Source organism: Stegostoma tigrinum, chromosome 43, assembly GCF_030684315.1.
Source record: "Stegostoma tigrinum isolate sSteTig4 chromosome 43, sSteTig4.hap1, whole genome shotgun sequence".
NCBI lineage: Eukaryota > Metazoa > Chordata > Chondrichthyes > Orectolobiformes > Stegostomatidae > Stegostoma > Stegostoma tigrinum.
Window position 1 is genome coordinate 5,059,639 of NC_081396.1, and position 26,681 is coordinate 5,086,319.

A 26,681-nucleotide genomic window follows, 5' to 3' on the forward strand; every position below is an offset into this window, starting at 1 on the left:
CGATGAGATAGAGAGGAAAGTAAAAAAAGGTGGAGGAGTTGCACTACTAATCATGGAGTATGTTACATCTGCACTCAGAGAGGACATACTGGAGGTACATCCACTGAGGCAATATGTCTGGAGCTCAAAAATAAGATGGGTGAAGTCGCTCTGATAGGATTATTCATAACAGCCACCAGGACATCGAGGCACAAATATTTAGGCAGATTATGGAAATAACCAATAAAAATAGAGTTGTCATACTGGGTGACTTTAATTTCCCTGATATTGATTGGGACTCCCTTACAGCAAGAGACTTAGATGGGGCAAAATTTGTTAAGTGCATTCAAGAGGGATTCTTGAAACAGTACGAAGACAGTTCAACTATAGGAGGGCAACACTGGACCTTGTATTGGCAAATGAGACTGGCCAAGCGACTGACCTTTCAGTGGGAGAGCACTTTGGAAACCGTCATCACAACTCATTACATTTTAAGCTGGCTATGAATAAGGATAAGTCAAGACCTTGTGGCAAGATACTAAAATGGGGAGGGCAAATTAGGACAGTATTGGGTAGAAGCTAGAGAGGAACTATTATCAGACAAGTCCACATTTGACATGCAGGAATTGTTTAAAGGCCTACTGATGAGAGTTCAGGACTACAATGTTCCAGTAAGGAGGAAGGACAAGGATAGAAAGGTAGAGGACTCTTGGATAATGAGGCAGTTTGTGAATTTAGTCAAAATGAAAAAAGAAGATTTAGAAAGCTAAATTCGGACAGGGCCTGTGAGGAATATAAAGAAAGCAGGAAAAAACTCAATTAGGGAATTAAGAGAGCAAGAAGGGGCCATGAAATTACTTAGACAAGTAGGGTTAAAGAGAATCCCAAGGCATTCTATCCATATGTCAAAAACAAGACGATAACTAGAGATAGCAAGAATTGTAGATGCTGGAGTCGGAAATAACAAAGTGTGGAGCTGGAGGAACACAGCAATCCAGGCAGCATCACTGGAGTGGGAAAATTAACATTTCAGGTCGGGACCCTGCTTCGGGGGAAGGGAACTCAGAAATAGAGAGAGGAGGCTAGGGCTAGAGAAAGTAGGTGGGAGTGGTGTGGATTGGTCAGTGAGATGGGAGGGGCAGACAGGCGGGAGAGAAGATGGACAGGTTGTGTCAGGTCAAGGAGGCAGGGATGAGAGGGAAGGTTGGACATGGGATGAGACCGGGCGGGGGGGAGATTTTAAAGCTGGTGAATTCCATGTTGCGTCCATTGGGTTATAGGCTCCCAAGGTGGAGTATGAGGTGCTGTCCCTCCAGTTTGCGGGTGGCACCATTGTGACAGTGGAGGAGTCACAGGATAGACATTTCACCCAGGGAGTGGGAGGCGGTGTTGAAATGGTTCGCGACCAGAATGTGCTGTCGTTTGTCCCAAACAGAGCGCAGACGCTCTACAGTGGTGGGATTATTGGAGAAAGTGGAGCAGATGAGGGAGTCATGGAGTGGTCCCTACGAAAGGTGGATAGGGGTGGGGAGGGAAATATATCTTGGTTGTGGGGGTCAGATTGTAGGTAGCGGAAGTGGTGGAGAATGATACATTGGATGCAGAGGTTGGTGGAGTGATATGTGAGGACCAGGGGATTCTGTCTTTACTTTTGTTAGAGGGAGGTGATGTGAGGTCAGAGTTGCGGGAAACGCAAGAGATATGGTTGAGGGCATTTTCGATCACCGGGGGGCAGTGGATGTTATGGTCATTGAAATAGGAGAACATCTGGAACCCCTCCATCTTGGGAGCGGACATGGCGGAGGGGGTGGAATTAGGAGTAGGATATCGCTTTCTTTTAGGAAGGTGGGTGATCGGAGGTGTAGTCTAGGTAGCTGTGGGAATCAGTGGTCTTGAAATAGATGTTGGTTTTGAAGCAATCACCAGAGATGGAGACAGAGAGGTCCAGGAAGGAGAGGGAGGTATCGGAGATGGTCCAGGTGAATTTGAGTTTGGGGTGAAAGGTGTAAATAAAGTTGATGAACTGTTCAAGCTTCTCATGGGAGCACGAGGCAGCACCTACACAGTCTTCAACGAAGCGAAGGAAGAGTTGAGGGATAGTGCCAGTGTAGCAGTGGAAGAGGGACTGTTCCACGTATCCTGCAAAGGGCCAGGCAGAGCTTGGGCCCATGCAGGTGCCTATTGCTGCCCCCTTAGTTTGTAGGAAGTGGGAAGAGATAAAAGAGAAGTTAGGGGTAAGGACGAGGTCAGTGAAGTGGACGAGGATGTCGATGGAGGGGGACTGGTTGGGCGTGCAGGAGAGGAAGAAACGGAAGGCTTTCATCCGCATGGGGAATACAAATGTACAGGAAATGGATGTCCATAGTGAAGATGAGGTGTTGAGGAACAGGAAGTCTTGGAGGAGGTGGAGGGTATGGGTGGCGTCCCAGACATTAGCGGGGAGTTCCTGGACCGGGGGGAAGATACAGAGTCAAGGAAAGCGGAGAGAAGTTCAGTGGGGCAGGGGCAGGCAGAGACAATGGGTCAGCTGTGGCAGTTAGGTTTGTGGATTTTGGGAAGGAGATAGAAATGGATGGTGCGGGGTTGGGGAATGATGAGGTTGGAGGCTGTGGGTGGGAGGACACCTGAGGTGATGAGGTTGTGAATGGTTTGAGAGATGATGGTTTGGTGGTCAGAGGTGGAGTCATGATCGATTACAAGGGAGAAGGTAGAACCACTCCAGGATAAAAGGAAGGAAATCATGCTTGGAAGCAGAGGATGTGGGTGAGATTCTAAATGAGTACTTTGTGTCAATATTCACTCAGGAGGTGGATATGGAGGACAGTGGGATTTTTGTGGATCATGCAAAGACTAGGGCATCTTGAGATGAAGAAAGAAGTGGTGTTGGGTCTCTTGAAGAGCATTAAGGCGGATATGCCCCAGGGCCTGATGTTATCTACACCAGATTGTTAAGAGAGGAGATTGCTGGAGCCTTGGGAAAGATCTTTGTATCCTTGTTAACCACTGAAGAGCTTCTCGAGAATTGGTGAGTAGCTAATGTTGTTCTTCAGTTCAAGAAGGAAAATGAGAATAATCCAGGAGATTATAGGCTAGTGAGTCTCACATCAGTGGTTGGGAAGACGTTGAAGAGAAATTCTTAGGGATAGGATTTACATGCATTTGGAAAAGCCTGACCTAATTAAGGACGGTCAGTGTGACTTTGTGCAGGGCAGGTCATGTCTTACTGACTTGATTCAATTTTACAAGGAGGTGACAAAGGTGATTGATGAGGGTAGAGCAGTGGATGTTGTCTACATGGATTTTAGTAAAGCTTTCAACCAGGTCCTTTATGGTAGACTCTACAAGAAGATTAAGATGCACGGCATCCACAGTGACCTGACCGCATGGATTCACAAGTGGCTGACCCTTAGAAGACAGAGTATAGTGCCTGAAGGGTGTTTTTTCTTTTCAGGCTGGAGGTCCATGACTGGTGGTGTTCTGCAGTAATCTGTATTGGGACCTCTGCTGTTTCTGATACAAAAAATGACTTGGATGAAAATGTGGATGGGTGGGTTAGTAATTCTGCGTATGATATAAAGATTAGTGGAGTTCCGGATGGTGTAGAAGGTTGTCAAAGTATATACAGTAGGATATAGGTCAATTGCAGACATGGTGGAGAAATGGCAAATGGGAGTTTAATCCAGGTCGTGTGAGGTGCTGCACTTTGGGAGATCAAATATTGAGGAAACGTATATGGCAGGACGCCGAACAGCATTAATGCACAGATGAATCTTGGGATTCAAGTCCATAGTGCCCTGTAAGTGGCTACCAAGTAGACAGGGAGTATAAGGCGGCATATGGCATGCTTGCCTTTGTTGGTCTGGGAACTGATCACAAGTGTCTGGATGTCATATTGCAGGTTTATAAGACTTGGTTAGGCCACATTTAGAGTATTGTGTTCAGTTCTATTCGCCACATACAGGAAGGATGTGGATGCTTTAGAGGGTGTGCAGAAGAAGTTTGCAAGGATGCTGCCTGGATACAAGGGTTTGTGCTGTAAGTAGAGGCTAGCAAAATTCAGTCTTTTTTTTCTGGAGCAGCAGAGGTTGGGGGGAGTGATAATGGGAACTGCAGATGCTGGAGACTCCAAGATAATAAAATGTGAGGCTGGATGAACACAGCAGGCCCAGCAGCATCTCAGGAGCACAAAAGCTGACGTTTCGGGCCTAGACCCGTCATCAGAGAAGGGGATGGGGTGAGGGTGTTGGAATAAATAGGGAGAGAGGGGGAGGCGGACCGAAGATGGAGAGAAAAGAAGATAGGTGGAGAGGAGAGTATAGGTGGGGAGGTAGGGAGGGGATAGGTCAGTGCAGGGAAGACGGACAGGTCAAGGAGGTGAGATGAGGTTAGTAGGTAGGAGATGGAGGTGCGACTTGGGGTGGGAGGAAGGGATGGGTGAGAGGAAGAACAGGTTAGGGAGGCAGAGACAGGCTGGACTGGTTTTGGGATGCAGGGGTGGAGGGGAAGAGCTGGGCTGGTTGATGGTGCAGTGGGAGGGGGGGACGAGCTGGGCTGGTTTTGGGATGCGGAGGGGAGAAGGGGAGATTTTGAAGCTGGTGAAGTCCACATTGATACCATTGGGCTGCAGGGTTCCCAAGCGGAATATGAATTGCTGTTCCTACAACCTTCGGGTGGCATCATTGTGGCACTGCAGGAGGCCCATGATGGACATGTCATCTAAAGAATGGGAGGGGGAGTGGAAATGGTTCGCGACTGGGAGGTGCAGTTGTTTATTGCGAACCGAGCGGAGGTGTTCTGCAAAGCGGTCCCCAAGCTTCCGCTTGTTTTTCCCAATGTAGAGGAAGCCACACCGGGTACAATGGATACAGTATACCACATTGGCAGATGTGCAGGTGAACCTCTGCTTAATATGGAAAGTCATCTTAGGGCCTGGGATAGGGGTGAGGGGGAAAGTGTGGGGACAAGTGTAGCATTTCCTGCGGTTGCAGGAGAAGGTGCCGGGTGTGGTGGGGTTGGAGGGCAGTGTGGAGCAAACAAGGGAGTCACGGAGAGAGTGGTCTCTCCAGAAAGCAGACAGGGGTGGGGATGGAAAAATGTCTTGGGTAGTGGGGTCGGATTGTAGATGGCGGAAGTGTCGGAGGATGATGCGTTGTATCCGGAGGTTGGTGGGGTGGTGTGTGAGAACGAGGGGGACCCTCTTTGGGCGGTTGTGGCGGGGGCGGGGTGTGAGGGATGTGTTGCAGGAAACGCAGGAGACGCGGTCAAGGGCGTTCTCGACCACTGTGGGGGGAAAGTTGCGGTCCTTGAAGAACTTGGACATCTGGGATGTGCGGGAGTGGAATGCCTCAACGTGGGAGCGGAATGCCTCATCGTGGGAGCAGATGCGGCGGAGGCGGAGGAATTGGGAATAGGGGATGGAATTTTTGCAGGAGTGTGGGTGGGAGGAGGTGTATTCTAGGTAGCTGTGGGAGTCGGTGGGCTTGAAATGGACATCAGTTACAAGCTGGTTGCCTGAGATGGAGACTGAGAGGTCCAGGAAGGTGAGGGATGTGCTGGAGATGGCCCAGGTGATCTGAAGGTTGGGGTGGAAGGTGTTGGTGAAGTGGATGAACTGTTCGAGCTCCTCTGGGGAGCAAGAGGCGGCGCCAATACAGTCATCAATGTAATGGAGGAAGAGGTGGTGTTTGGGGCCTGTGTAGGTGCGGAAGAGGGATAGGGATGACAGAAGTCTTTAAAATTATGAGATGCATCAGAGAGTTGACAGCCAGGATCTTCTTCCCAGAGTTGAAATGTCTAAAATTAGAGGCTTGCATTTAAGGTGAGAGAAGGAAAGTTCACAGGAGATGTGTGAGGGAAGTTCTTTTCACACAGAGAGCGATAGGGGTGTGGAAAGCCCTGCCAGGGGTGGTTATTCTAGGCAAATGCGATAGTGGTGTTTAACAGACTTTTAGATAAGCACATGAATGTGTAAGGAACAGAGGGATATGGAATAAGGGCAAGCAGAAGGGATTAATTAAATTTGCCGTCATGTTCGGCATCATGAGCTGAAGGGCCTGTTCCTGTGCTATGTTGTTCTGTGTTCTGTGTAACTCTTTCGTAAGTGTCCATCAGAGAAGGATAACTGCCACCTAGGCTGGACCTACACAAGAATCTCCCCTCTAAGGAACGACAGAGAGGAAAAAGAGAGAGAGAGAGGCAGACAGACAGAGAAAGAGAAATGGGCTGGAGAGGAAGACCGCAGAAGGGATGAGAAGGTGTAAAAGGGAGCAAGGTGAGAGAAAGAGAAAATACAAAGAATAGAAGCAAGGAGAAGCATCTGGGAGTTACAGGGCTGTTTGTGAGTGAGGCCTGTGCAAACGTAAGGGAGGCCACATGTGTGCAAGTGGATGAATCAGTAGCATGGAGTTGGGAACTCAGCAGTAATGGAAGTCTGATTTAAACACAACTGAAGAAATAATGATAAATTATCACAAAGGGTTAAAAGCATTCATTATTAAAGGTAGATATGGTTGAACAATGGCAAGGACATTATCAGGGAGGGCAGAGATGAATCGGAGCAAAAGATGGACAGGGATCACACCACACCCAGATCCATGAATCACAGCAGAGAAAGATAAGCATTGAATTGTAAATGAATGCTCAAAAATACTCACCTCTGAAATGATTTCGTCATTACAAAATGTAAAATCTTCTGCTGGGTCTTGCAGCTGCGAAGACAGCAGAACTGGAATTAAAGAAATACTTTGGTTTTCATACCATCCATTTCTCTGTAAAATGAGATAACAAAAGAAATATGTATCAGTCGAGACATTCAGAAGGGACAAACATTTCTCTTGCTAAACTTCCACCTGTCAAAGGAGTTTCCAAAATCCATCACCACCTGTTCAGGACAAGAATTTGCAAAATCATTAGAGGGATGAGCTATTTCAATGTCAAAGAAATGTAGAGTAAGGTTGAGAGTTTTGATAGATGTATCCAAGTTTAGGACGTTTTGTTCTTCCAAAAAGTATTTGGACAGCAGATGCTTCAAATGCAGGAAGGAGAAATATATTAAAATAGAACAATCAATCTTCAGTAATAATTGAAGTCAATGGCAGGGTATGTACTAAGCATCACCTGTCATGATTAATGTTTTCTAGCCACACCACTGGATGCGGAAGTACTCATGTTGGAATGGGGTAGATAAAGTCAAAATTCACATGACACCAGGTTTAATTTGCAATTACAAGCTTTATGAGCGCAGCCCGTTTGTCAGGTGCAGTGAGAGGTCAGCACCACAGTCACAGAGTTTATAGTCAGAGAGATCAAAGGATCATACAACTAGTGAGAGTTAGCTGCCTCCTGTTGAATCTTCAATCATTCATACATCCCTGCATTCTAGAAACTGCACAAGCAGGAGACGGAGAATGCTATTAGTTTTGATTGATTAAGCTGCAAATTCCAGAATCTGTTTGAAGTCACTGCCCTGAGATAATTATAGGTTTCATTAGTGTCTGCCTAACTCTCCAAACTTCAAACAATCAGAGCAATAAGAATATACAGTAGGTGACATCTCAGGTCAAACACTGAATTGTAGGTGTGACATCTTGTCCAAAGTCTCAGTTTTAACCTGGAAACAGGCTAGGTTTGTTCCAAAAGCAGGAATGCCATACTGACTGGATGGAACGATCTCTCACACACGTACACGCACTCTCTCACAATGGGTTTGTGTGAGTGTATTTGTGAGAGCGTGTACATATGCATGCGAGAGATCATTTCATCCCAAGATGTCTGTTTAATTGCCGATACATTCTATTATGTTCAAGAAACACACAATTTATAGTCACAGTCAGTGTGTAGCATTTTATACATTCCTATTTTTGGAACAAAATCAACCTAATTTCAGGTTAAAACTCTGGACAAGGCACCACACCTACAATTCAGTGTCTGTCCTGATATGTCACCTATTGTATATTCGTATCGCACCCCCGGTTTGAAGTTTGGAGAGTTAGGCAGACACTGATGAAATCTTCAATTATCTCCAATGAGTTGAAACAGATTCTGGAATTTGCATCTTAATCAATCAAAACTAATAGAATCCATTACTTCCACCAGCGACGCTCAGTAACAGCTGTGTGTACCATCTGCAAAATGCAGTACACAAATTCAGCAAAGATTCACAGACGGCATCTTCCAAGCCAAAGGACAAGGGCAGCAGACATATGGGAACACCACCACTGTCAATTTTCCCTTCAAGACACTCACCATCCTGACTTGGAAATATACTGCCTTTCCTTTACTATCGCTGGCTCAAAATCCTGGAATTCCCTTCCTAATGGCATTGTGAGTCAAGTTATTGGAGGTTGACTGCAGAAGTTCAAGAACGCAACTCATCACCACCTTCTCAAAGGCAACTAGGGATGGGCAAGAAATGCCGGACAGCCAGCAATGCCCACATCCCACAAACGAACAGAAAAGAAAACCAGGGTTTTCCAGCGTCCTGCTTCTGCAATTTCTGGAATGCAGGCATGGTCTGAATGATTAAAGATTTAACAGGAGGCAGTCAGTCAGCCATTTTCGGCTTCTTCACTGGCTGCAGTTGTATGATCCTTTGATCTCTCTGCCTGTAAACTATGCGTCTATGGTGCTGTCCTCTCAGTGCACCTGACAAAGGGGCTGCGCTCCAAAAGCTTGTGACTTCAAATAAAAACCGACAGAACTGCAGGTGCAATGATTTCAAATAAATCTTTTGGACTATAACCTAGTGTTGTGTGACTTTTGACCTCGACACCGCAGGAGAAGGGCGCAGGCGCAGTGCCGGCTTTATCGACGCAGTGGAAGCGGTGGCGATGGGGAGAAGTCGCTTTGCAGGCGGTGTGGATCCGTGAGGTGGGGTGGGTGGAATCGTAAGAGATTTAGAAACCCCGTCTGGGGAAGACGGGTACCTTGGAACAAGAAGCTGCAGGTCAGTGCAGTTCCGTGTCTTCTCACCGGGAACACACCTTGGAGTGTACAGCCGCCATCTTGGTCGGAGGTCCGGGCGCATGCGCGGTGGGTGTCTGCGACGTCATTGCACGGGGCGGGGCTTGTAGGCGAATCGTGCAGATGCTGGAAATCTGAGACGAGAACAGAAAGTGCAGAAGCAAAGTTGCTGGAAAAGCTCAGCAGGTCTGGTATCATCTGTGAAGGAGAAAGCAGAGTTAACGTTTCAGGCCTGGTGAGCCTTCCTCAGAGCTCCAGAAAGTGATGGAGGACTTCAGCCGGCCTGGCAGCTTCTACGCAGAGAGAAAAACAGAATTAACGATTTCAGTCCAATGTGCATCTTCTTTAGAGCCCTGGGCTGGACCTTCTTCAGCAGCTGCACGCACAAGTGATATTTGCACCAAACAACAATCACCTTTAACCCCAAAACTTGCCTGCAGAAAATATTTGTAATCAACGTGTTCAGACGTGTTATGTAACATCTCTGGAGCAGGTAGGACGTCAGAATCCAGGCCTTCTGAGCTAGAGGAGAGTTCCTCAGGATTCTTAGCTCAACCATTTTCAGCTGCATCATCAATGACTTTCCCATCAGAAGTGGGGATGTTGGCTGATGATTGCACAACGTTCAGCACCATTTGTGACTGCTCAGATACTGAAGTAGTGCATACCGGTATGCAGCAAGACTTGGACAGCATCCAAAATCAGCGTAAGTGGCAAGTAACAATCGTTTGTTAGTAGTTGGAACTATGACATTATTTGCAATTACACAGACGTGGCTGAAAGAGGGACGGGACTGGCGGCTGACTGTCCCAGGATTTAGATGTGTTAGGTGTAATAGAAAGGATGGTAAAAGGGGTGGTGCAGTTGCATTACTGGTAAAGGTGTATCTCACAACTGTACTGAGGGAGAATACATCAGATGACTCATGCAGTGAGGTAATTTGTGTAGAACTCAGGAATAGGACAGGTGAAGTCACAGTGCTGGGGTATACTACAGGCCTCCTAACAGCCAGTGGGAGATAGAGGAATAATATGTGGACAGATTTTGGGAAAGTATAAAGACAGCAGATTTGTTGTGATTTTAATTTTTCCTATATTGATTGGCGCTGACTATGTACTAGGGGCTTGAATGGAGTAGAATTTCTAAGGACCATTCAGGAGAATTTCTTGACACCACATGTAAACAGTCCACCCAGGGAAGGGGTTATTATGGACCTAATTTTAGGAACTGAGTCTGGCCTAAGTGAGTGAAGTTTCAGTGGTTCAGCATTTCAGGAGTAGTGACCATAATATTGTGAGTTATAAGATACTCATAGATAGGGATAACAGCAGTCCTTGGGTGAAGGTTTTAAATTAGGGGAAGGCAAACTACAACAATTTTAAGCAGGAACTGGAGAATGTTGATTGCTAGCGGCTGTTTGAAGGTAAGTAAATATTGGACATGTGGGAGAATTTCAAAAGGCAATTTATAAGAATTTGGAAGCAGCATGTTCCTGTGAGAATGAAGGATAGGTATGACAAGTTACATGAACCTTCGATGACCAGGAATGTTATGACCTTGGTCAGAAACAAAAAGGAACCAAATATAAGGTCTAGGAGGATGAGCATTGTGAACGCACTCGAGGTATCTCAGGAAAGTAGGAACTAACTTAAACAAGGAATTAGAAGGGCTCGAAGGAGTCATGAAAAGTCATTAGCAAATGGGATAAAGGAAAATCCCAAGGCTTTTTACACATGCATAAAAAGCAAGAGAGTCACCAGGGAAAGGGTTAGAACGTTCAAGAACAAAGGAAGGAGTCTATGTGTGGAGCCGGAAGACGTAGGTGGAGGTCTTAAACTAATACTGTGTGTCAGTACACACCAAAGAGAAGGAATTGGCAGAGGATGATCTCACAGAAGGGAGTGTCAAGGTTCTAAGCCAAGTTGACGTTAAAAAGGAAGAGATGTTGTGTGCCTTAAAAAGTATTAGGGTAGGTTAGACCCCAGGCCCTGATGGGATTCATCCCAGAATATTGAGGGAGGCAAAAGAACAAATTGCTGGAGCATTGACAGATATTTTTGCATCCCGTTTGGCCATCAGTGTGGTCTCAGCAGACTGGAGAATAGCCAATGTTGTCCCATTGTTTAAGAAGCATAATAGGGCTAATGATAGAAATTACAGGCCTGTGAGCCTCCCATTGGTGGTAGGGAAATTATTGGACAAGATTCTCAGGTGCAAGATCCATATGCATTTTGAAGCAAATGGACTTACCGGTGAAAGACAGCATCATTTTGTGCACTGGAGGTCATGGCCTCATGAACTTGATTGAGTTTTTTGGGAAGTGTTGCAGATGTTTCATGAGGGAAAAGCAGTTGATGACATCTAAATGGACTTCAGTCAAGCCTTTGACAAGGTCCCTCATGTCAGTCTGGTACAAAAGGTGAAGTCACATGGTATCGGGGTGAGCTGGCAAGGTGGATACAGAACTGGCCGGAGATAGGAGACAGAAGGTAGGGTGGAAGGATGCTTTTCAAAATTGAGAGTTGTGACTCATGGGTATTTCACAGGGATCAGTGCTGAGACCTCTGCCACCCACGATCTACGCAAATGATTTGGAGGAAAAGATAACTGATATAATTAGCAAGTTTGTGGATGATACAAAGATTGGTGGAGTTGCAGATAGTGAGGAGGATTGTTAGAGGATACAGCAGGATATAGTTCAGTTCGAGGCTGTGCAGAAAATTGGCAGATGGTGTGTAATCTGGACAAATGTGATGTGGTGCAATGTGGAAAGTCAAGTACAGCTGGAAATTATTCAGTGAATGGCAAACCCTTAGGAATATTGATATGCAGAGGGATCTGGGTGTGCAGGCCCGTAGATCACTGAATAGACTAGTTATGCTGCAGCTTTACAGATCTTTAGTTAGGCCGCGCTTAGAATATTGCACACAGTTCTGGTCACCACACTACCAGAAGGATGCAAATGCTTTGGAGAGGGTACAAAAAAGGTTTACCAGGGTGTTGTCTAGTATGGGGGATTTTACAATGACGAAAGGTTGGATAGACTGGATTTGTTTTCACTGGAATGCAGGAGGTTGAGGGGCAACCTAATCCAAGTTTATAAGTTTGTGATTGGCATGGATAGAGTGGAAAGTATGAGGCTTTTCCCCAGGATGGAGGGGTGAAGTAGAAGGGGATACATGTTCGAGGAGCAAGGGGGAAATTTAAAAGAGATGTGCAAGGCAAGACTTTCCCACAGAGGGTGGTGAGAGTCTGAACACATTGCCGGAGGTGGTGGTGGAAACAGACACCATAGCAGAATTCAAGAAGCACCCGGACGAATGCAAGAATAGGAGGGGAATAGAGGAATATGGATCCCTTGAGTGGAGACAGTTTTAGTGTGGAAGGGCAAAATACGTTGGTGCAAGCTTGGAGAACCGAAGGGCCTGTGCTGTGCTGTGTTCCTCTTAGTTCTTGCTATCGTGTAAGTGCCTGGCAATGACCATCTTCAGCAAGAGAGAATGGTAAGATTCTTAGCAGTGTAGATGAGCAGAGAGATCTCGGTGTCCATGTACACAGATCCTTGAAAGTTGCCACCCAGGTTGACAGAGCTGTTAAGAAGGCATACAGTGTTTTAGCTTTTATTAATAGAGGGATCGAGTTCCGGAACCAAGAGGTTATGGTGAAGCTGCACAAAACTCTGGTGCGGCCGCACTTGGAGTATTGTGTACAGTTCTGGTCACCGCATTATAAGAAGGATGTGGAAGCTTTGGAAAGGGTGCACAGGAGATTTACTAGGATGTTGCCTGGTATGGAGGGAAGGTCTTACGAGGAAAGGCTGTGGGACTTGAGGCTGTTTTCATTAGTGAGAAGAAGGTTGAGAGGTGACTTAATTGAAACATATAAAATAATCAGAGGGTTAGATAGGGTGGATAGGGAGAGCCTTTTTCCTAGGATGGTGATAGTGAGCACGAGGGGGCATAGCTTTAAGTTGAGGGGTGAAAGATATAGGACAGATGTCAGAGGTAGTTTGTTTACTCAGAGAGTAGTAAGGGAATGGAACGCTTTGCCTACAACGGTAGTAGATTCGCCAACTTTAGGTACATTTACGTCGTCATTGGACAAGCATATGGACGTACATGGAATGGTGTAGGTTAGATGGGCTTGAGATCGGTATGACAGGTCGACACAACATCGAGGGCCGAAGGGCCTGTACTGTGCTGTAATGTTCTATGTTCTAGAATCTGAGTATCAGTCCATAATATTCAACAGCATTACCATTGTTGAATCTTCCACAGTCAACATCCTGGGGGTTACTATTGACCAGAAACTGAACAGGACTAACCATACAAATACAATCGATACCAGAACAGGGTAGTGGCTAAAAATCTAGCAGCAATCAACTCACCTCCTGACTGCCACCATTTACAAGTCATAAGTCAGGTGTGGTGTGGAATGGTCTTCAATTGCCTGGAGGATTGCAACTTGAATAACACTCAAGCTTGATACCATCTGGAACAAAACAGCACTTTTAGCGTCATCTTCAACATTTGTTTTATTCACCATTGATGCACAGTAGCTGCAAAATGTATCATCTCTCATGTGTGACCTCCCCGTGGACAGGAAACATGTGATGTCCACCAGTCGGCTAGGTACCTCCCACAACAAGTTGGCACCAATGTCTCAAAGACACTGCGAACATCAACCTGGTTAATTCAGGAATGTTTGTGATCAGAGATAATGGGAACTGCAGATGCTGGAGAATCCAAGATAACAAAGTGTGAGGCTGGATGAACACAGCAGGCCAAGCAGCATCTCGGGAGCGCAAAAGCTGACGTTTCATCATAGACCCTTCATCATGCTCTCTGATGAAGGGTCTAGGCCCGAAACGTCAGCTTTTGTGTTCCTGAGATGCGGCTTGGCCTGCTGTGTTCATCCAGCTCTACACCTTGTTATCTCTTATTCAGGAATGTTCCTTTTTGCATCTTTTAGTGTGATTGAATCATGTTTGCGAGGGGTTGTGCAATAGAGGAAAGATGCTTGACAGAAATTAGATTTTATTGTTCTGACATTTTACCCTGTACGGACAGTGATGTTTGGAAATAATTTTACAAGAGTAGTACGAAGAAAGACATTGAAGATGGGAGAGTCAAATCTGACACTGTCAAGATCCAACAGAGTCACTCAATTCATCAGGATCTGAAGTGAAAAAAAACTCAAACATCAATGTAAGTGGTAACATGCCAATGCGCGCGCGCGCGCGCACACACACACACACACACACACACACACACAGGAGAAACTGTACACATGTCGTGTTTATGGTCAAGGATTTAGCAGATCAGCCAAAGTGGAGAGGTCCCACGAAATCAGTATCACGGAAAAACTGTGGAAATGTGTGGATTGTGTGAAGGGATTGTGCAACTACCCAGGCCAACTGAAAGCTCATTGACTCAGTCAGTCTGGGGAGAGATGGTTCACCTGCTCTGTGTGTGAGATGGGATTTGCTCGGTCATTGGCTTTGTGTCACACCAGTGGGTTCACCGACAAGAGAGCTTTTAAATGCACTGACTGTGGAAAAAGCTTTAAGAGCTGTAAAGGTCTAATTCACATGGACATATTCACACAGGGGAGAAGTCGTTCAATGGATCCACATGCAGGAAGGAATTCACTTGGGGATCCAGCCGAATGTCACACAAATGTCTTCACCAGGGGCGGGAAGCGATACACTTCACAGTCCAGCCTAATGCCAGTCAATCGGGTTCACAATGGAGACAAATTGTTCATCTGCCCTGCGTGTGGGAGGAGACTCATTTCACTTCTGTCACACAGTCGAATTCGCACTGGAGAGAGACCTTTTACCTTAGTGTTTGTGTGTGTGTGTGTGTGAGTGTGAGTGTGAGTGGATTCACACCATCATCCAGCCTGAGGTCACCTAAACTATCTTGCACTGGAGAGAGACCGATCATCTGCTCTCATCTCACTCAGCCATCCAGCCTCACTGAACATGGACATGTTCACAGTGGAGAGAAGCCATTCACCTGCTCCATGTACGGGAAGGGATTCACTTGTTCTGTACACTTCACTTATCACAGGCATGCTCATTCTGGAGAGATACCATTCACTTGTTCTGTGTGTGGGAAGGGATTTGTTCAATCAGCACAGCTTCTGATACACCAGCATGGTCACACTAGCAAGACACCACACGAATGCACTCAGTGTGGGATGAGATTCACTTGGTGATCTGTACTTAGTGAGCACCAGCATATTCACACTGGGGAGAAACCTTTTAACTGCTCTGGATGTGGAAGGGATTCATTTGGTCCTATAATCTCAGCAGACATGGGTTTATTCAAACTGATCAGAGACCAATAAATGCTGCGAGAAGAGCTTTAGAAGTAGCAATGATTTGACAAAACACCAGAAAATGCATTCTGGGGAGAAGACTCTCGGCTGCGCTGTGTGTGGCAAGCGATTCAATGATTTGCCCACACATCTGAGTCACCAGCCAGGTCACGTATGATTGTATTCTGCTGTTACTGCAGACAGAACTCAACCATGTTCACTTTGGAAGTTGTGGTTTACTTCAGTGGATGTGCATAATCTCTTGAGCCAGACTAATTTTCCATGCAACAATCACATCAGATACACAGAGTTTGTATCCTTGATTTCTCTCAGATTAGAGGAGACTGATAAATGTCCCATTTTTGGCCCATTCTTGGCCCTTTTCTTCAATGTTAATGCAAGGTTTGTATTCATACAATATGTTCACATGTTCAGAATGACCGAATGTGCATCACAGCAACTGAAGTCCTTGTGAAGTGTTGTCACTGTGTTAGGAAATGCAGCAGCTAGATTGTATGCAACAACCTCTCACAAACAGAAATAAGATGCTGGAAATACTCAGGAGGTCAGGCTGCATCTGTGGCAAGAGATACAGAGTTCACAACAGAAATGTGGCTATGACACAAACCCTGTTCAGCGATGATCCTTGCAGGATGTATATTGAGCAGTAAACCTGATACCGGCTCGGTTCTTTGAAATAATTTCAATGAATCTTTCATGCCCATCTGTGAGAGAAGATGTGGCTACATCCAAAGTTTCCCTCTGAATGACAGGTTCCCTGACAGTGCAGGGCTCTCTGAGTCCTATATCACAGTATCAGCTGTGATTTTATGGTGAAGGGTTTGGATGGGATGTTTGAACTCAGCATTCTGACTCAGTGATGAGATTATAATCACTGAACATTAACACCTCATCATTGCTGGAGATTGTTTCAGATCTGGGGTGGCACGGTGGTTGAGACATGGCTCACAGCACCAGAGACCTGGGTTTGATTCCAGCCTCAGGTAACTGTGCGGAGTTTGTGCATTCTCCCCATGTCTGCATGGGTTTCCTCCAGTTTCCTCCCACAGTCCAAATATGTGCAGGCTAGGTGGATTGGCCATACTAAATTGCCCATAGTGTTCAGGGGTGTGTGGGTTATAGGGGGATGGGTCTGGGGTGGGATGCTCTCAGGGGCAGTGTGGACTTGTTGGGCCAAAGGGCCTGTTTCCACACTGTAGGGAATCTGATCTAATCTTATCTAATCTGACACTTTTGAATGACAAAATTGTTGTGATGCAGTAAGAGGCCATTCTGGCCATTGTATCTGCACTGGCTCTCTGAGTTTTGTTCTAGCTCTTACACCTTTGGTTGTTCACACAGTGGGCTCTTGGTTGATGTCTGTGCTTGTCAAATAGTTAATGGTGGTTTCCAGAGTGACATGAGCTGATTCTGCAGCAGGAATTGTGGAACTGTTTTATGAATTCATGAAGAAACCTATTGACATCAAAAATTACAACATGCTGACAGTATAAGCTTTGGCTTCCAATGACTTGGCCTTAACCATTCAGGCCATTTGTGCTCATTCAACACAGAGCGCTTGACAACAGAAGATTTGAAGGTTACCTCTAAATTAATGGCAAGCACTTCTGTCTGTGATGCAAAGGCATTATTTAAAACCACCAAATGTGGGATTAGTTGTTCTGAAATATAACTTGATGTGAGTTTCTGCCTAAACCATGCAAAGAGAAAGTGAGCTGGAGTTTAAAGGAATAATCCAGAAAGTCACAAAACCCAGGTGGTTCCTGGGTTTCAGAAAAAAAAATTGGTTTGCGGAATAATTCTTTACAGATTTAGAAACAAATTTTGTTTTTCTTTTGAGTTTGGGCTAACATGGAAGAAAAATCCAGGCACCATTGACTGGGATACTGTTGAGCCGTCGATGCCACCTCGATATGTTTCTGCTCACTGTTCAGAGGGGAATGTCTGAATCCTGCTGAATACAGCCAATAGGCGTCGCTGTGGTCGGCGATGACGTCCTCGGGCTCCAAGCTCAGGCCAGGCGCGCGGACGCCGGAACCCCGCCCCCGCCCCACTCATGGAGCCAACGTTTCCAGGGCAACCGCTGGGGTCGGAGCGAGAAGCCGCTGCCCCGCCCCCTTCTTCGGGCGCCAGCTCAGGAATTTGGGGAGGGGAGGACACTTAGTCAAACCTCTTCCCTTCATTTCCCTCCTCCAGCCTCGGCAAAATTCCTGTAAACCTTTTCTCATTCAAAGATCAATGGTATTCAAGTTAAGATAAATTCAGCCAACTATCCTCTTCCCGTACCCTGTAAAATCTGTTCAGAAAAGTTGTTGCTTGAAGCGGAAGATAGAAATCAGAACACCTAAATTCTTTTGTCTCCTGTTCCCCAAAATCTGTAAATCCTAGACACACACTCTCCCTCCTGACTAGGCTAAAGTCCAGTCCCATCTCCCCCATTCATTTCCTCGATTCCCAGTTTCCTCCCTCTCCTCTGCCTGTCTCCAGTTCTCCGGTTCCCCCCCGCAGACTGAGAATCAAATCAGTGAATCAATCATTACCTCTCCTGGTCAAATTCACAGAAGTTGGGATGTTCCCTTGTGTTTCAGAACAGACATTCAGTAGGCTCGGCACTGTACCGTCTCCAAATCAACATTGAATCATTCACCAAGTGGCATTCCCAGTCCTTCAGGTATAAACTAATGAAGGCTTTGTACAGCTGGACAAAAAACATTCTCTCTTTTCCATAATTTCTTGAACAGGTTGTATAGTGAGGGGAATTGGATTTTATAAATGAAGCCATTCTCGACCAGAATAAATATTACTGCTGATAGTCCCCAATTTGAAAGCAAACACATAAAAATCATCCGTTCAACTGTTCATATCATTTTGGCAGGGACATTTTATTAAATTTGACACAATGTGTTGGGACTGCAGACAGTCGCCCACCTCTTTTGTTTTAAATTAACTCTTAGATTCCCAAGAAGTATTGGATTGTTAGGTGAAAGGTGGGTGTTGGCTGTGTTGGTGGGGATAAGCAGTCGGGACAACACAGCAGGTCAGGCAGTATCAGAGGAGCAAGAAAGTTGACATTTCGGTTCGGGACCCTTCTCCAGAAATGGGGAGGGGAAGGGAGCGAGAAAATAGAGAGGAGGGATGGGGCTGGGAAAAGGAAGGTTGGTTGGTAATAAGTCGATGCAGGTAGGGAGTGGGCTGGATTGATCAGTGGGATGGGTAGGGCGATAGTGTCAGGTTCGTTTTCGGAGACCCTCACGGACTTGCTGCAATAACAAGACGCTGACCTGTTTAGAAAAACACAAATCCTTTTATTACCAAGCAAGTACAAGCTGTGGAGAATCACTGTACTCAACCCAGTGCAGAGTCTCGCAAGCAATTCTCCCCGAGCAGCAAATAGTCCCTGCTTTTTATACTTTACAGAAGACATGATACAGAAAACAATTTCACAATTTACAAAAGACATGATTCATGAAACAATTACTACAGCATACAAAGACAGGATACCAAACAAGTATTGCATCAAGAACGTAAAAGACCAGTATATAGTATCGATTGCGAGTGAAGTGGCTGCTAATGGCAGGAGGCGATTTCGAGTTGTTGTCCGGGACAGATTCTGATTTCAAGTTGCCAGTGTGTCTGGCTAGAACAAAGTCAGTGCCCTGGTCCCTTTGTCAGCGACGGAAGTTACATGCTTTAGAGGTTTCACACCTTTACAAATTTTCCCCACCTAACCCTATTTGAAACAGTTTGATTCTAATTTTAATCCAGTCAGGAAGTTTAAGACAGTGTCTGCATACCGATGTGTGAGAAGAAAAGGAGTTCCAAAAGCTTTACACTGAATTCCTAGCTGGGTAGGAAGGTTCAGGGCAATGCCTGCATACCGATGTGTAGGTAGATAAGAGTTTACTTCTATAAATTAAAGTCTCTGTATAGGAATCAAATGCAGATAAATGACTTTCATTTATAGAAGCATAGAAATCAATGGGCTATTATCACATTAACATCTCAATAGGTGGGAGAAAAGATGGACGATCTCCGAAAAGAACATCAGGACTTTTTTGAGAGGACTTTCAAAAATAAAGTTTGCACAGACAAAATAATTTGAATTGGTTCTCACTGTGCTGTGACTTCTATTAATTCTGCGGCATTCATCAACGCTCGCGAAAAATAAGATATCGAGCTGCAGCATTATTTCACAGGCGTGACACTTGTTAATGTTGTCGGCGTACTACTCTTCCACTGAAGTACTTTTCTCATTTTCATCACACGTAAAGCTGCTGATTTAAACCACACAGAAACACGATCAAATGGCTGAATATTAGAGAGAATGGAATTTTTATAGATCGCGTTTTAGAGTTTAACTGAATGCGTTAACTGACAGGTGTGCAACATTTGCCGTTCCTCTGCTCGGAAAGAGCATTTGCTGAGACTCCAGGAAGTTCAAGTCTGTTAATCAGTTTATTTTGTACTGTTAAACACTTCAAGGATAGAAACATGGTGAAGGATCCTGGTGTACTTGATTGCTTAGTGATTTTAGATCCTTAATTCAGATCGTAAATCAGACCATTGAAAAAAGTGCTTGTTAATTACAGAACACCGAGTTTTTAATCGTGGTGCTGCCACCCAGCATCCGTGGAGAATGGGAATGCTCTCTTTTCGCCGCAGGAGATGGTTGCGCAGGCGCAGTGACAGTGAGAGACTGAGAGTATGCGTAGTGTCGGTTTGGGAAGGGTCGGCGTTGAGCCCACGGAGAGAACGACGAAGGCTCTAGGCCCGGAACGTCAGCCTTCCTGCTCCTCTGATGCTGCTTGGCCTGCTGTGTTCATCCAGCTCCACACCTTGTAATCACTGACACGGAGTATATGAGGTAATGAGAACTGCAGCCACCGGGGGAAGAGGGAAGGTTTCATAAGCACTTGGTCTGTGTCTCAGACCGTCAACAAGAAGCCCCTGCACTCCAGTGTGCATCGAATTGGCGACCACCAGCCTTTGCCCAGGATTTCAGCCCGGGGTCTGCGGTCGCCATCTTTATGTGGGGCAATTGGCAGCGGGGCCGACGCCCATATGGGGGCAATTGGCAGCGGGGCGTCTGTGCATCCGCCACGCGCAACTTGAACAAAGACGAGTGAAGTGGTTCTACGTGGTGGTTCAGGTCAATACCTCCACTGTTTCTTGTACAGGTTATTCCTGCCGCTGTTGTGTGTCGACGATAGAGGGACACATACTTAACATTACGATACGTTTATTGCAAACCCCAATCCATATTTAGAGTTAACGTTTCAAGTCTGGTATGACTTCAGTTCTGAAGAAGAGCTCTACTGGGCTCTTGACGTGAACACAGATGCTGCGAGGCCTGCTGAGTTTGTTAAATGTCCTCAATGCCTTGTTTCCAAACAAATGTGAGTTGAACAAAGATGTCAGAATGAGAGGAGTGCTGCTACAACTCTTGATTGCCAGGCTGCAGGAGGTTACAGAAATGGGGAGAATTGTGAGGCTGCAGGAGCGTGACAGAGAGGGGGAAGTTTTGTGAGGATGGAGGAGATGACCAAGTTAGGAAGGCCCTTTAGTGTTTCATAAAGTGGAGCCAGGGTGATTGTGACGTGGATAAGCACAGAGGCAGAAGGGGTTTGTACGCCATCAGGACTAGAAAGAGGTGAAATGTTGGAGGCTTGTCAGATCATCAAGTCTAGAGGTAATAAAGGCATGGATGAGAGTTTCAACAGCAGATGAGCTGAGACCAGGGAGGAGTGGGATGACATAACTGAGCTGGCAATAGGGAGTCTTGCTTTGGAAGTTCACCTTGGGGTGAAATATGTCACATTGATAGTGAACAGTCTGGTTCAGCCTTAGAGAGTTACCAGGGAGAGGGATGGAATCAATTGTGAGAGTGTACTGTTTGCAGCCGAAAAAATACTGACTTCAGCATTCTAAATATGACAATAGGGGAATTTTCTGCTCACCCAGTACTGGATATCAGGCGGTGTGTAACTGGGAGTTGATGGCATTTACATCTACCTGCTCTCCTGGTTTTCCTTGTTAGTGGAGTCTGAGAGGTTTGGAGATTCTATGAATCCTCTGCTTGGTTGTAGATTGAAATCTGTCTCCTCCTCCCTGCCTGTCCTACTGACATTCTCTGCTCCCATTGCGGGGACAGCCTTATTTAATTCCAAAAGGGTGGGAGGCTCCCGACCCTGAAGGATATCAGAACAGTTGGGTTTTTCTGACATTCTAGAAGCTTTAATTTTCCTTGTCCCAGCTGTGCCTCACTCCTGGTTTTTTTTTTAACGCATTGTATCTTTCGAACAGGTTATTAGAAGGGAAGGATTTGCAGCCAGGAAACTGAAGCTAAACATCCTGTTAGGAAGTGACAGACTCACCATTTGGCATAAACTGAAGAGCATTGGATTTTGATCATGGAAGCAGAAGGATCCATTCACACTGAGCAGAAACTATACATGTGTCCTGTTCGTGGACAAGAATTCAGCCGATCATCGGGGCTGTGGAGACATAAACACATTCACAGTGGCGAGAAGCCATGGAACTGTGGAGGGTGTGAGACTGGATTTATGTGCCTGTCTGAACTGGAAACACATCAGTGTAGTCACAATGGGGAGGGACTGCTTACCTGCTCTGAGAGTGGGAAGGGATTCACTACTACTTCCACCATGCTGGCACGCCAGCAAGGTCACACTGACGAGACACTTGTTAAATGCTCAGATTGTTGGAACTGCTGTGAAAGTTCGGGGGAACTGCTGTCTCACCAACATGTTCACACTGATGAGAGACCATTCAGGTGCTGTCACTGCGGGAAAGGGTTTAGGTGCTTATCGAAGCTCACTGTTCACCAGCGACTTCACACCGGAGAGAGACCGTTCACCTGCCCTGAGTGTGGAAAGGGATTCACCCAGTCATTCAGGTTGCTGAGACACCAGCGGATTCACTCTGAGGAGAAACCATTTCAGTGTCCAGACTGTGGACAGTGCTATCGAAGCTCTGAGGAACTGGTGTCCCACCAATATGTTCACACCAATGAGAGACCCTTCAGATGCTCTCTCTGCGGGACTACATTCAAACGAGGAACTGACCTTAATAAACACCAGCGTGTTCATACTGGGGAGAAGCCATTCCGCTGTTCAGAGTGTGGGAAGGGTTTTATTAGATCATCCCAACTGTTGACGCATCAGCAAGTTCACACTGGGGAGAAACCGTTTAAATGTACAGACTGTGGGAAATGCTGTAAAACATCCAGTGAACTGATTTCCCATCAAATTCTTCACACTGACGAGAAGCCGTTCAAGTGCTCTCACTGTGGGTCTCATTTCAGGCGATCATTTGAACTCACTGTACATCAGCGAGTTCACACTGGGGAGAGGCCGTTCATCTGCTCTGAATGTGGGAAGGGATTCACTCAATCGTCCAAGCTGGTGAAACATCAGCGATTTCACAGGGGAGAGAAACCGTTCCGATGTTCTGAGTGTGGGATGGCATTCTCAGAGTCTTCCAAGCTGGTGAAACATCAGCGATTTCACACTGGGGACAGGCCATTCAGATGTTGTGAGTGTGGAAAAGGATTCACTGACTCATCCAACCTGCAGAAACATAAGCGAATCCACACAAGGGAGAGGCCATTCACTTGTGCTAAATGTGGGAAGGGATTCATTGATAGTTCTCATCTGCTGAGACACCAGCGGGCTCACACGAATGAGAGACCTTTTCAATGCCCGGAGTGTGGGAAGTGGTATAAAAGTTCTGAGGACTTGATCCGTCATCAGCGTGCGCACAGTGACGAGAGACCATTCAGGTGCTCTCACTGCAGCACTGGCTTCAAGACATCGTCCGAACTTGTCAGACACAAGCGCAGTCACACTGGGGAGAGGCCATACACTTGTTCCGAGTGTGGGAAGAGATTTGTTCACTCGTCCAGCTTGCGGAAACATCAACGAATTCACCAGTAATGACTGTGATAGATTTTGTTGTTCATCACATCTGGAAATGAACCTTGTTCAATGGTGTCAGAGATAATGGGAACTGCAGATGCTGGAGATTCCAAGATAATAAAATGTGAGGCTGGATGAACACAGCAGGCCAAGCAGCATCTCAGGAGCACAAAAGCTGACGTTTCGGGCCTAGACCCTTCATCAGAGAGGGGGATGGGGGGAGGGAACTGGAATAAATAGGGAGAGAGGGGGAGGCGGACCGAAGATGGAGAGTAAAGAAGATCGGTGGAGAGGGTGTAAGTGGGGAGGTAGGGAGGGGATAGGTCAGTCCGGGGAAGACAGACAGGTCAAGGAGGTGGGATGAGGTTAGTAGGTAGCTGGGGGTGCGGCTTGGGGTGGGAGGAAGGGATGGGTGAGAGGAAGAACCGGTTAGGGAGGCAGAGACAGGTTGGACTGGTTTTGGGATGCAGTGGGTGGGGGGGAAGAGCTGGGCTGGTTGTGTGGTGCAGTGGGGGGAGGGGATGAACTGGGCTGGTTGAGGGATCTCCCCTTCCCCTACTGCATCCCTCAACCAGCCCAGTTCATCCCCTCCCCCCACTGCACCACACAACCAGCCCAGCTCTTCCCCCCCACCCACTGCATCCCAAAACCAGTCCAACCTGTCTCTGCCTCCCTAACCGGTTCTTCCTCTCACCCATCCCTTCCTCCCACCCCAAGCCGCACCCCCAGCTACCTACTAACCTCATCCCACCTCCTTGACCTGTCCGTCTTCCCTGGACTGACCTATCCCCTCCCTACCTCCCCACTTACACCCTCTCCACCTATCTTCTTTACTCTCCATCTTCGGTCCGCCTCCCCCTCTCTCCCTATTTATTCCAGTTCCCTCCCCCCATCCCCCTCTCTGATGAAGGGTCTAGGCCCGAAACGTCAGCTTTTGTGCTCCTGAGATGCTGCTTGGCCTGCTGTGTTCATCCAGCCTCACATTTTATTATCTTGTTCAATGGTGTCTGTCTCAAATAATTCTGATGTACCTCAGCCATGTTTTATATTTATTATTATTATTATTATTATTATTATTATTATTATTATTATTCAAGAAATAAGTCAATTTTGTGTCAAACACAAAAAGCGTGTCAAGTCTTCAAGGTTTCATATACAAATTAAGTCCTTTCAAAATGCTCTTCTTCTCCCTTGTACCATCTGAACTTCCAGCACGAAGTGCAGGAGCTCATGGAGTTTCCTTGTCTCAATGTTAGTGACAATCTAATCAGCTGCCTCTGTTGCATCATTCTCTCCCACTAGAAAACTCCCCTTTCTTGAGTCCCAAACCTACACCTTTTATTCAGTTTCTCTCCCATCTTCCCATAATTTTCAGTTATTTGCTCAACCTGTACAGGGGACTGACCTCTTGCTCCCTCAAGTCCATTCCAAGTAAGTGGTCACATAATCTTCATACATTTACTGATGTTTGTGGATTTTTTTTCTCATAAAATCCGTGCTCTCTCGCTGTCTCACAACTGTGCCATTACCACCTCTTGTGGAAAAACATACCAATGCCTCAAATGTACAATACCACCCCGTTTCCAATGCTCACTTCTTCGTCTGTGTCCTTGAAAGTTTTTTTTTGTCACTTCCTGAACCCCTTCTTGTCGTTCGTAGAATTCCACATTCCAATTCCTCTGTTCAGATTTCTGTCTGTGCCACTGTTGCACAGTTCATCTTCTATAAAATTCTTGTCATCTTCAAGTTAAAAGTGTAAACCAGTCTCAGGGAGTGTATAAACTAAGGATAGTTGTAATACTGACATCTTCCCAAATATATGGGAAAATTGCCCAGAAGTTGTTTTTTCTTTCCTGTCCTGCAACGAAATGGGCCAAATCCAATCTAACCAGTTGCTGCCCCAACATTCAGGTGCCAATTATCAACAAACCGATGGGACGTGACACGGAAGTACTGTCAAGTAGTACTTACACAGCAGTCAGCTGTTACTAATTCCCACCTTGGGTTCTGCCAGGAAAGCCGTAGACTATAGAATGATATGGCTGGGCTGGTCAGATGAGCTGAACAGTGGCAAATGGAATCTAAACCTGCAAAGCATTAGGTGATGAGATTTAAGAGGACTGACAAGGCAAGACAGTATACGATAAATCATTTCAGCTGCTAGCCTTGAATTAGAAACATCTGCTTCCATGTTTTGCGGCAAACAGCTATAGGCCTCAGACAACGTTAGGCCAAAGTTATTGCTGTTGTCGTTAATATGAGCAATGTTTCACGAGACTAGTGCCGCCATTTTTAAGGGGACAATGTGCAGCAGGATACAAAATCCTGGAACTCAATTGATCACAGCATTGTTTCTGTTCCTACTTTCCAATGATTATCGCAGTCCAAGAGGCACCTCACTGTCACATTCTGCAGGGCAACCAGCGATGGAACATAGAGACTCACAAACACCATCCACATCATGTGAATGAATAAAATAAATTGTCTGACTTTGAAATTGTATTTGAGTTCAAGTGCACAGCTACCTCATATTTTTCAAACTGTAATTTGCAGTTAATGGTAACTTGAATTAATATAATTTTTAACAGAATAATTTTTGACTGCTGCTTTTATTGACACTAACAGAAACAACAGAAACATTAGTGGGTCAGGCAATATTTTTGGAAAGATCAAAAGTTGAGAAATAGGTCATGTGCTCCAAAGCTTCCTCTAGCCATTAGCTGGAAGAAGACTGGATCGTGAAAAGTGCAGAAAAGAAATTAAAGAACAGTGGCACTGGGCACAGAGAAAGCTGGTATGAGAAAATACTGAATTACTTATATTCCAAAATTTCCTTCATTTTTACATCCAGTTGTACATTTTAATTGGAGGGTTCTCCCTGTCACTCTAGTCATCTTACAGTCTGCTGCTTTTGAGCCCAAACCCATCCCACCCGCCCCAAGAATTTATGAATTTGATTTTGGACAGAATCACTGATGACTGAAAATGAAATCCTCATCCTACAATATTGTTTTTTAATTCACAGCGATGTGTAGATCTCCTGTGCTTTCAGTTCATTCTTAATGGCTCAATCTCAGATGCATTTCATTTCAGAAAGGTTTATGTTTAAAAGAATGATGTATATCAACAAAATGCTTTACTAATGGATCTACTTCTTGTTTGTGAAGCTTTGAACACCCCTGTACTGTGGAAGTACAATGCAGACACTGCCTAGCAAAAGCATTTTCTGTTCTTCTGTTCTAATCTTTTCCATGTGCCCATTTTACTGAAAATTAATCGCACCAGACTCAGCGTTAACTTTGTTTCTCTCTCCACAAATGTGGCCAAACCTACTAGGTTTTTCCAGCACTCACTGTGTTCTTAATTTCATTAGTGTTAGCCCTAACAATTTTTAACTTCATAGTTTAATCACCTTATCAACGAGAGAGACAGATTTGGGCACCTTAAAGATCAACAAGGTTG

At 45.7% G+C, this 26,681-nt stretch overlaps 2 protein-coding genes across 4 annotated transcripts in view; one reads left to right on the forward strand and one right to left on the reverse strand.

The window, feature by feature from the left end:
* Positions 1-8,997, reverse strand: part of LOC125449156 (gastrula zinc finger protein XlCGF26.1-like) — a 14,653-nt gene extending 5,656 nt beyond the window's left edge. The window contains exons 1-2 of one of the 3 annotated variants that reach the window (XM_048524825.1): positions 8,961-8,997; positions 6,633-6,746 (exon numbers count right to left, since the gene is read on the reverse strand). The gene's annotated coding sequence lies outside the window, so the exon portion shown is untranslated. Of the gene's footprint in view, positions 1-6,632; positions 6,747-8,903 lie in introns of all 3 variants that reach the window. The other 2 variants (XM_048524824.1, XM_048524826.2) reach the window with 2 other exon arrangements.
* Positions 8,998-9,375: 378 nt separating this feature from the next.
* Positions 9,376-23,305, forward strand: LOC125449154 (zinc finger protein OZF-like). Its single transcript, XM_048524822.2, has 2 exons — positions 9,376-9,646; positions 21,589-23,305. Exon 2 carries the CDS (start codon positions 21,696-21,698, stop codon positions 23,235-23,237), a length of 1,542 nt encoding a protein of 513 aa, XP_048380779.1. The 5' UTR covers positions 9,376-9,646; positions 21,589-21,695; the 3' UTR covers positions 23,238-23,305.
* The last annotated feature ends 3,376 nt before the right edge of the window (positions 23,306-26,681 follow it).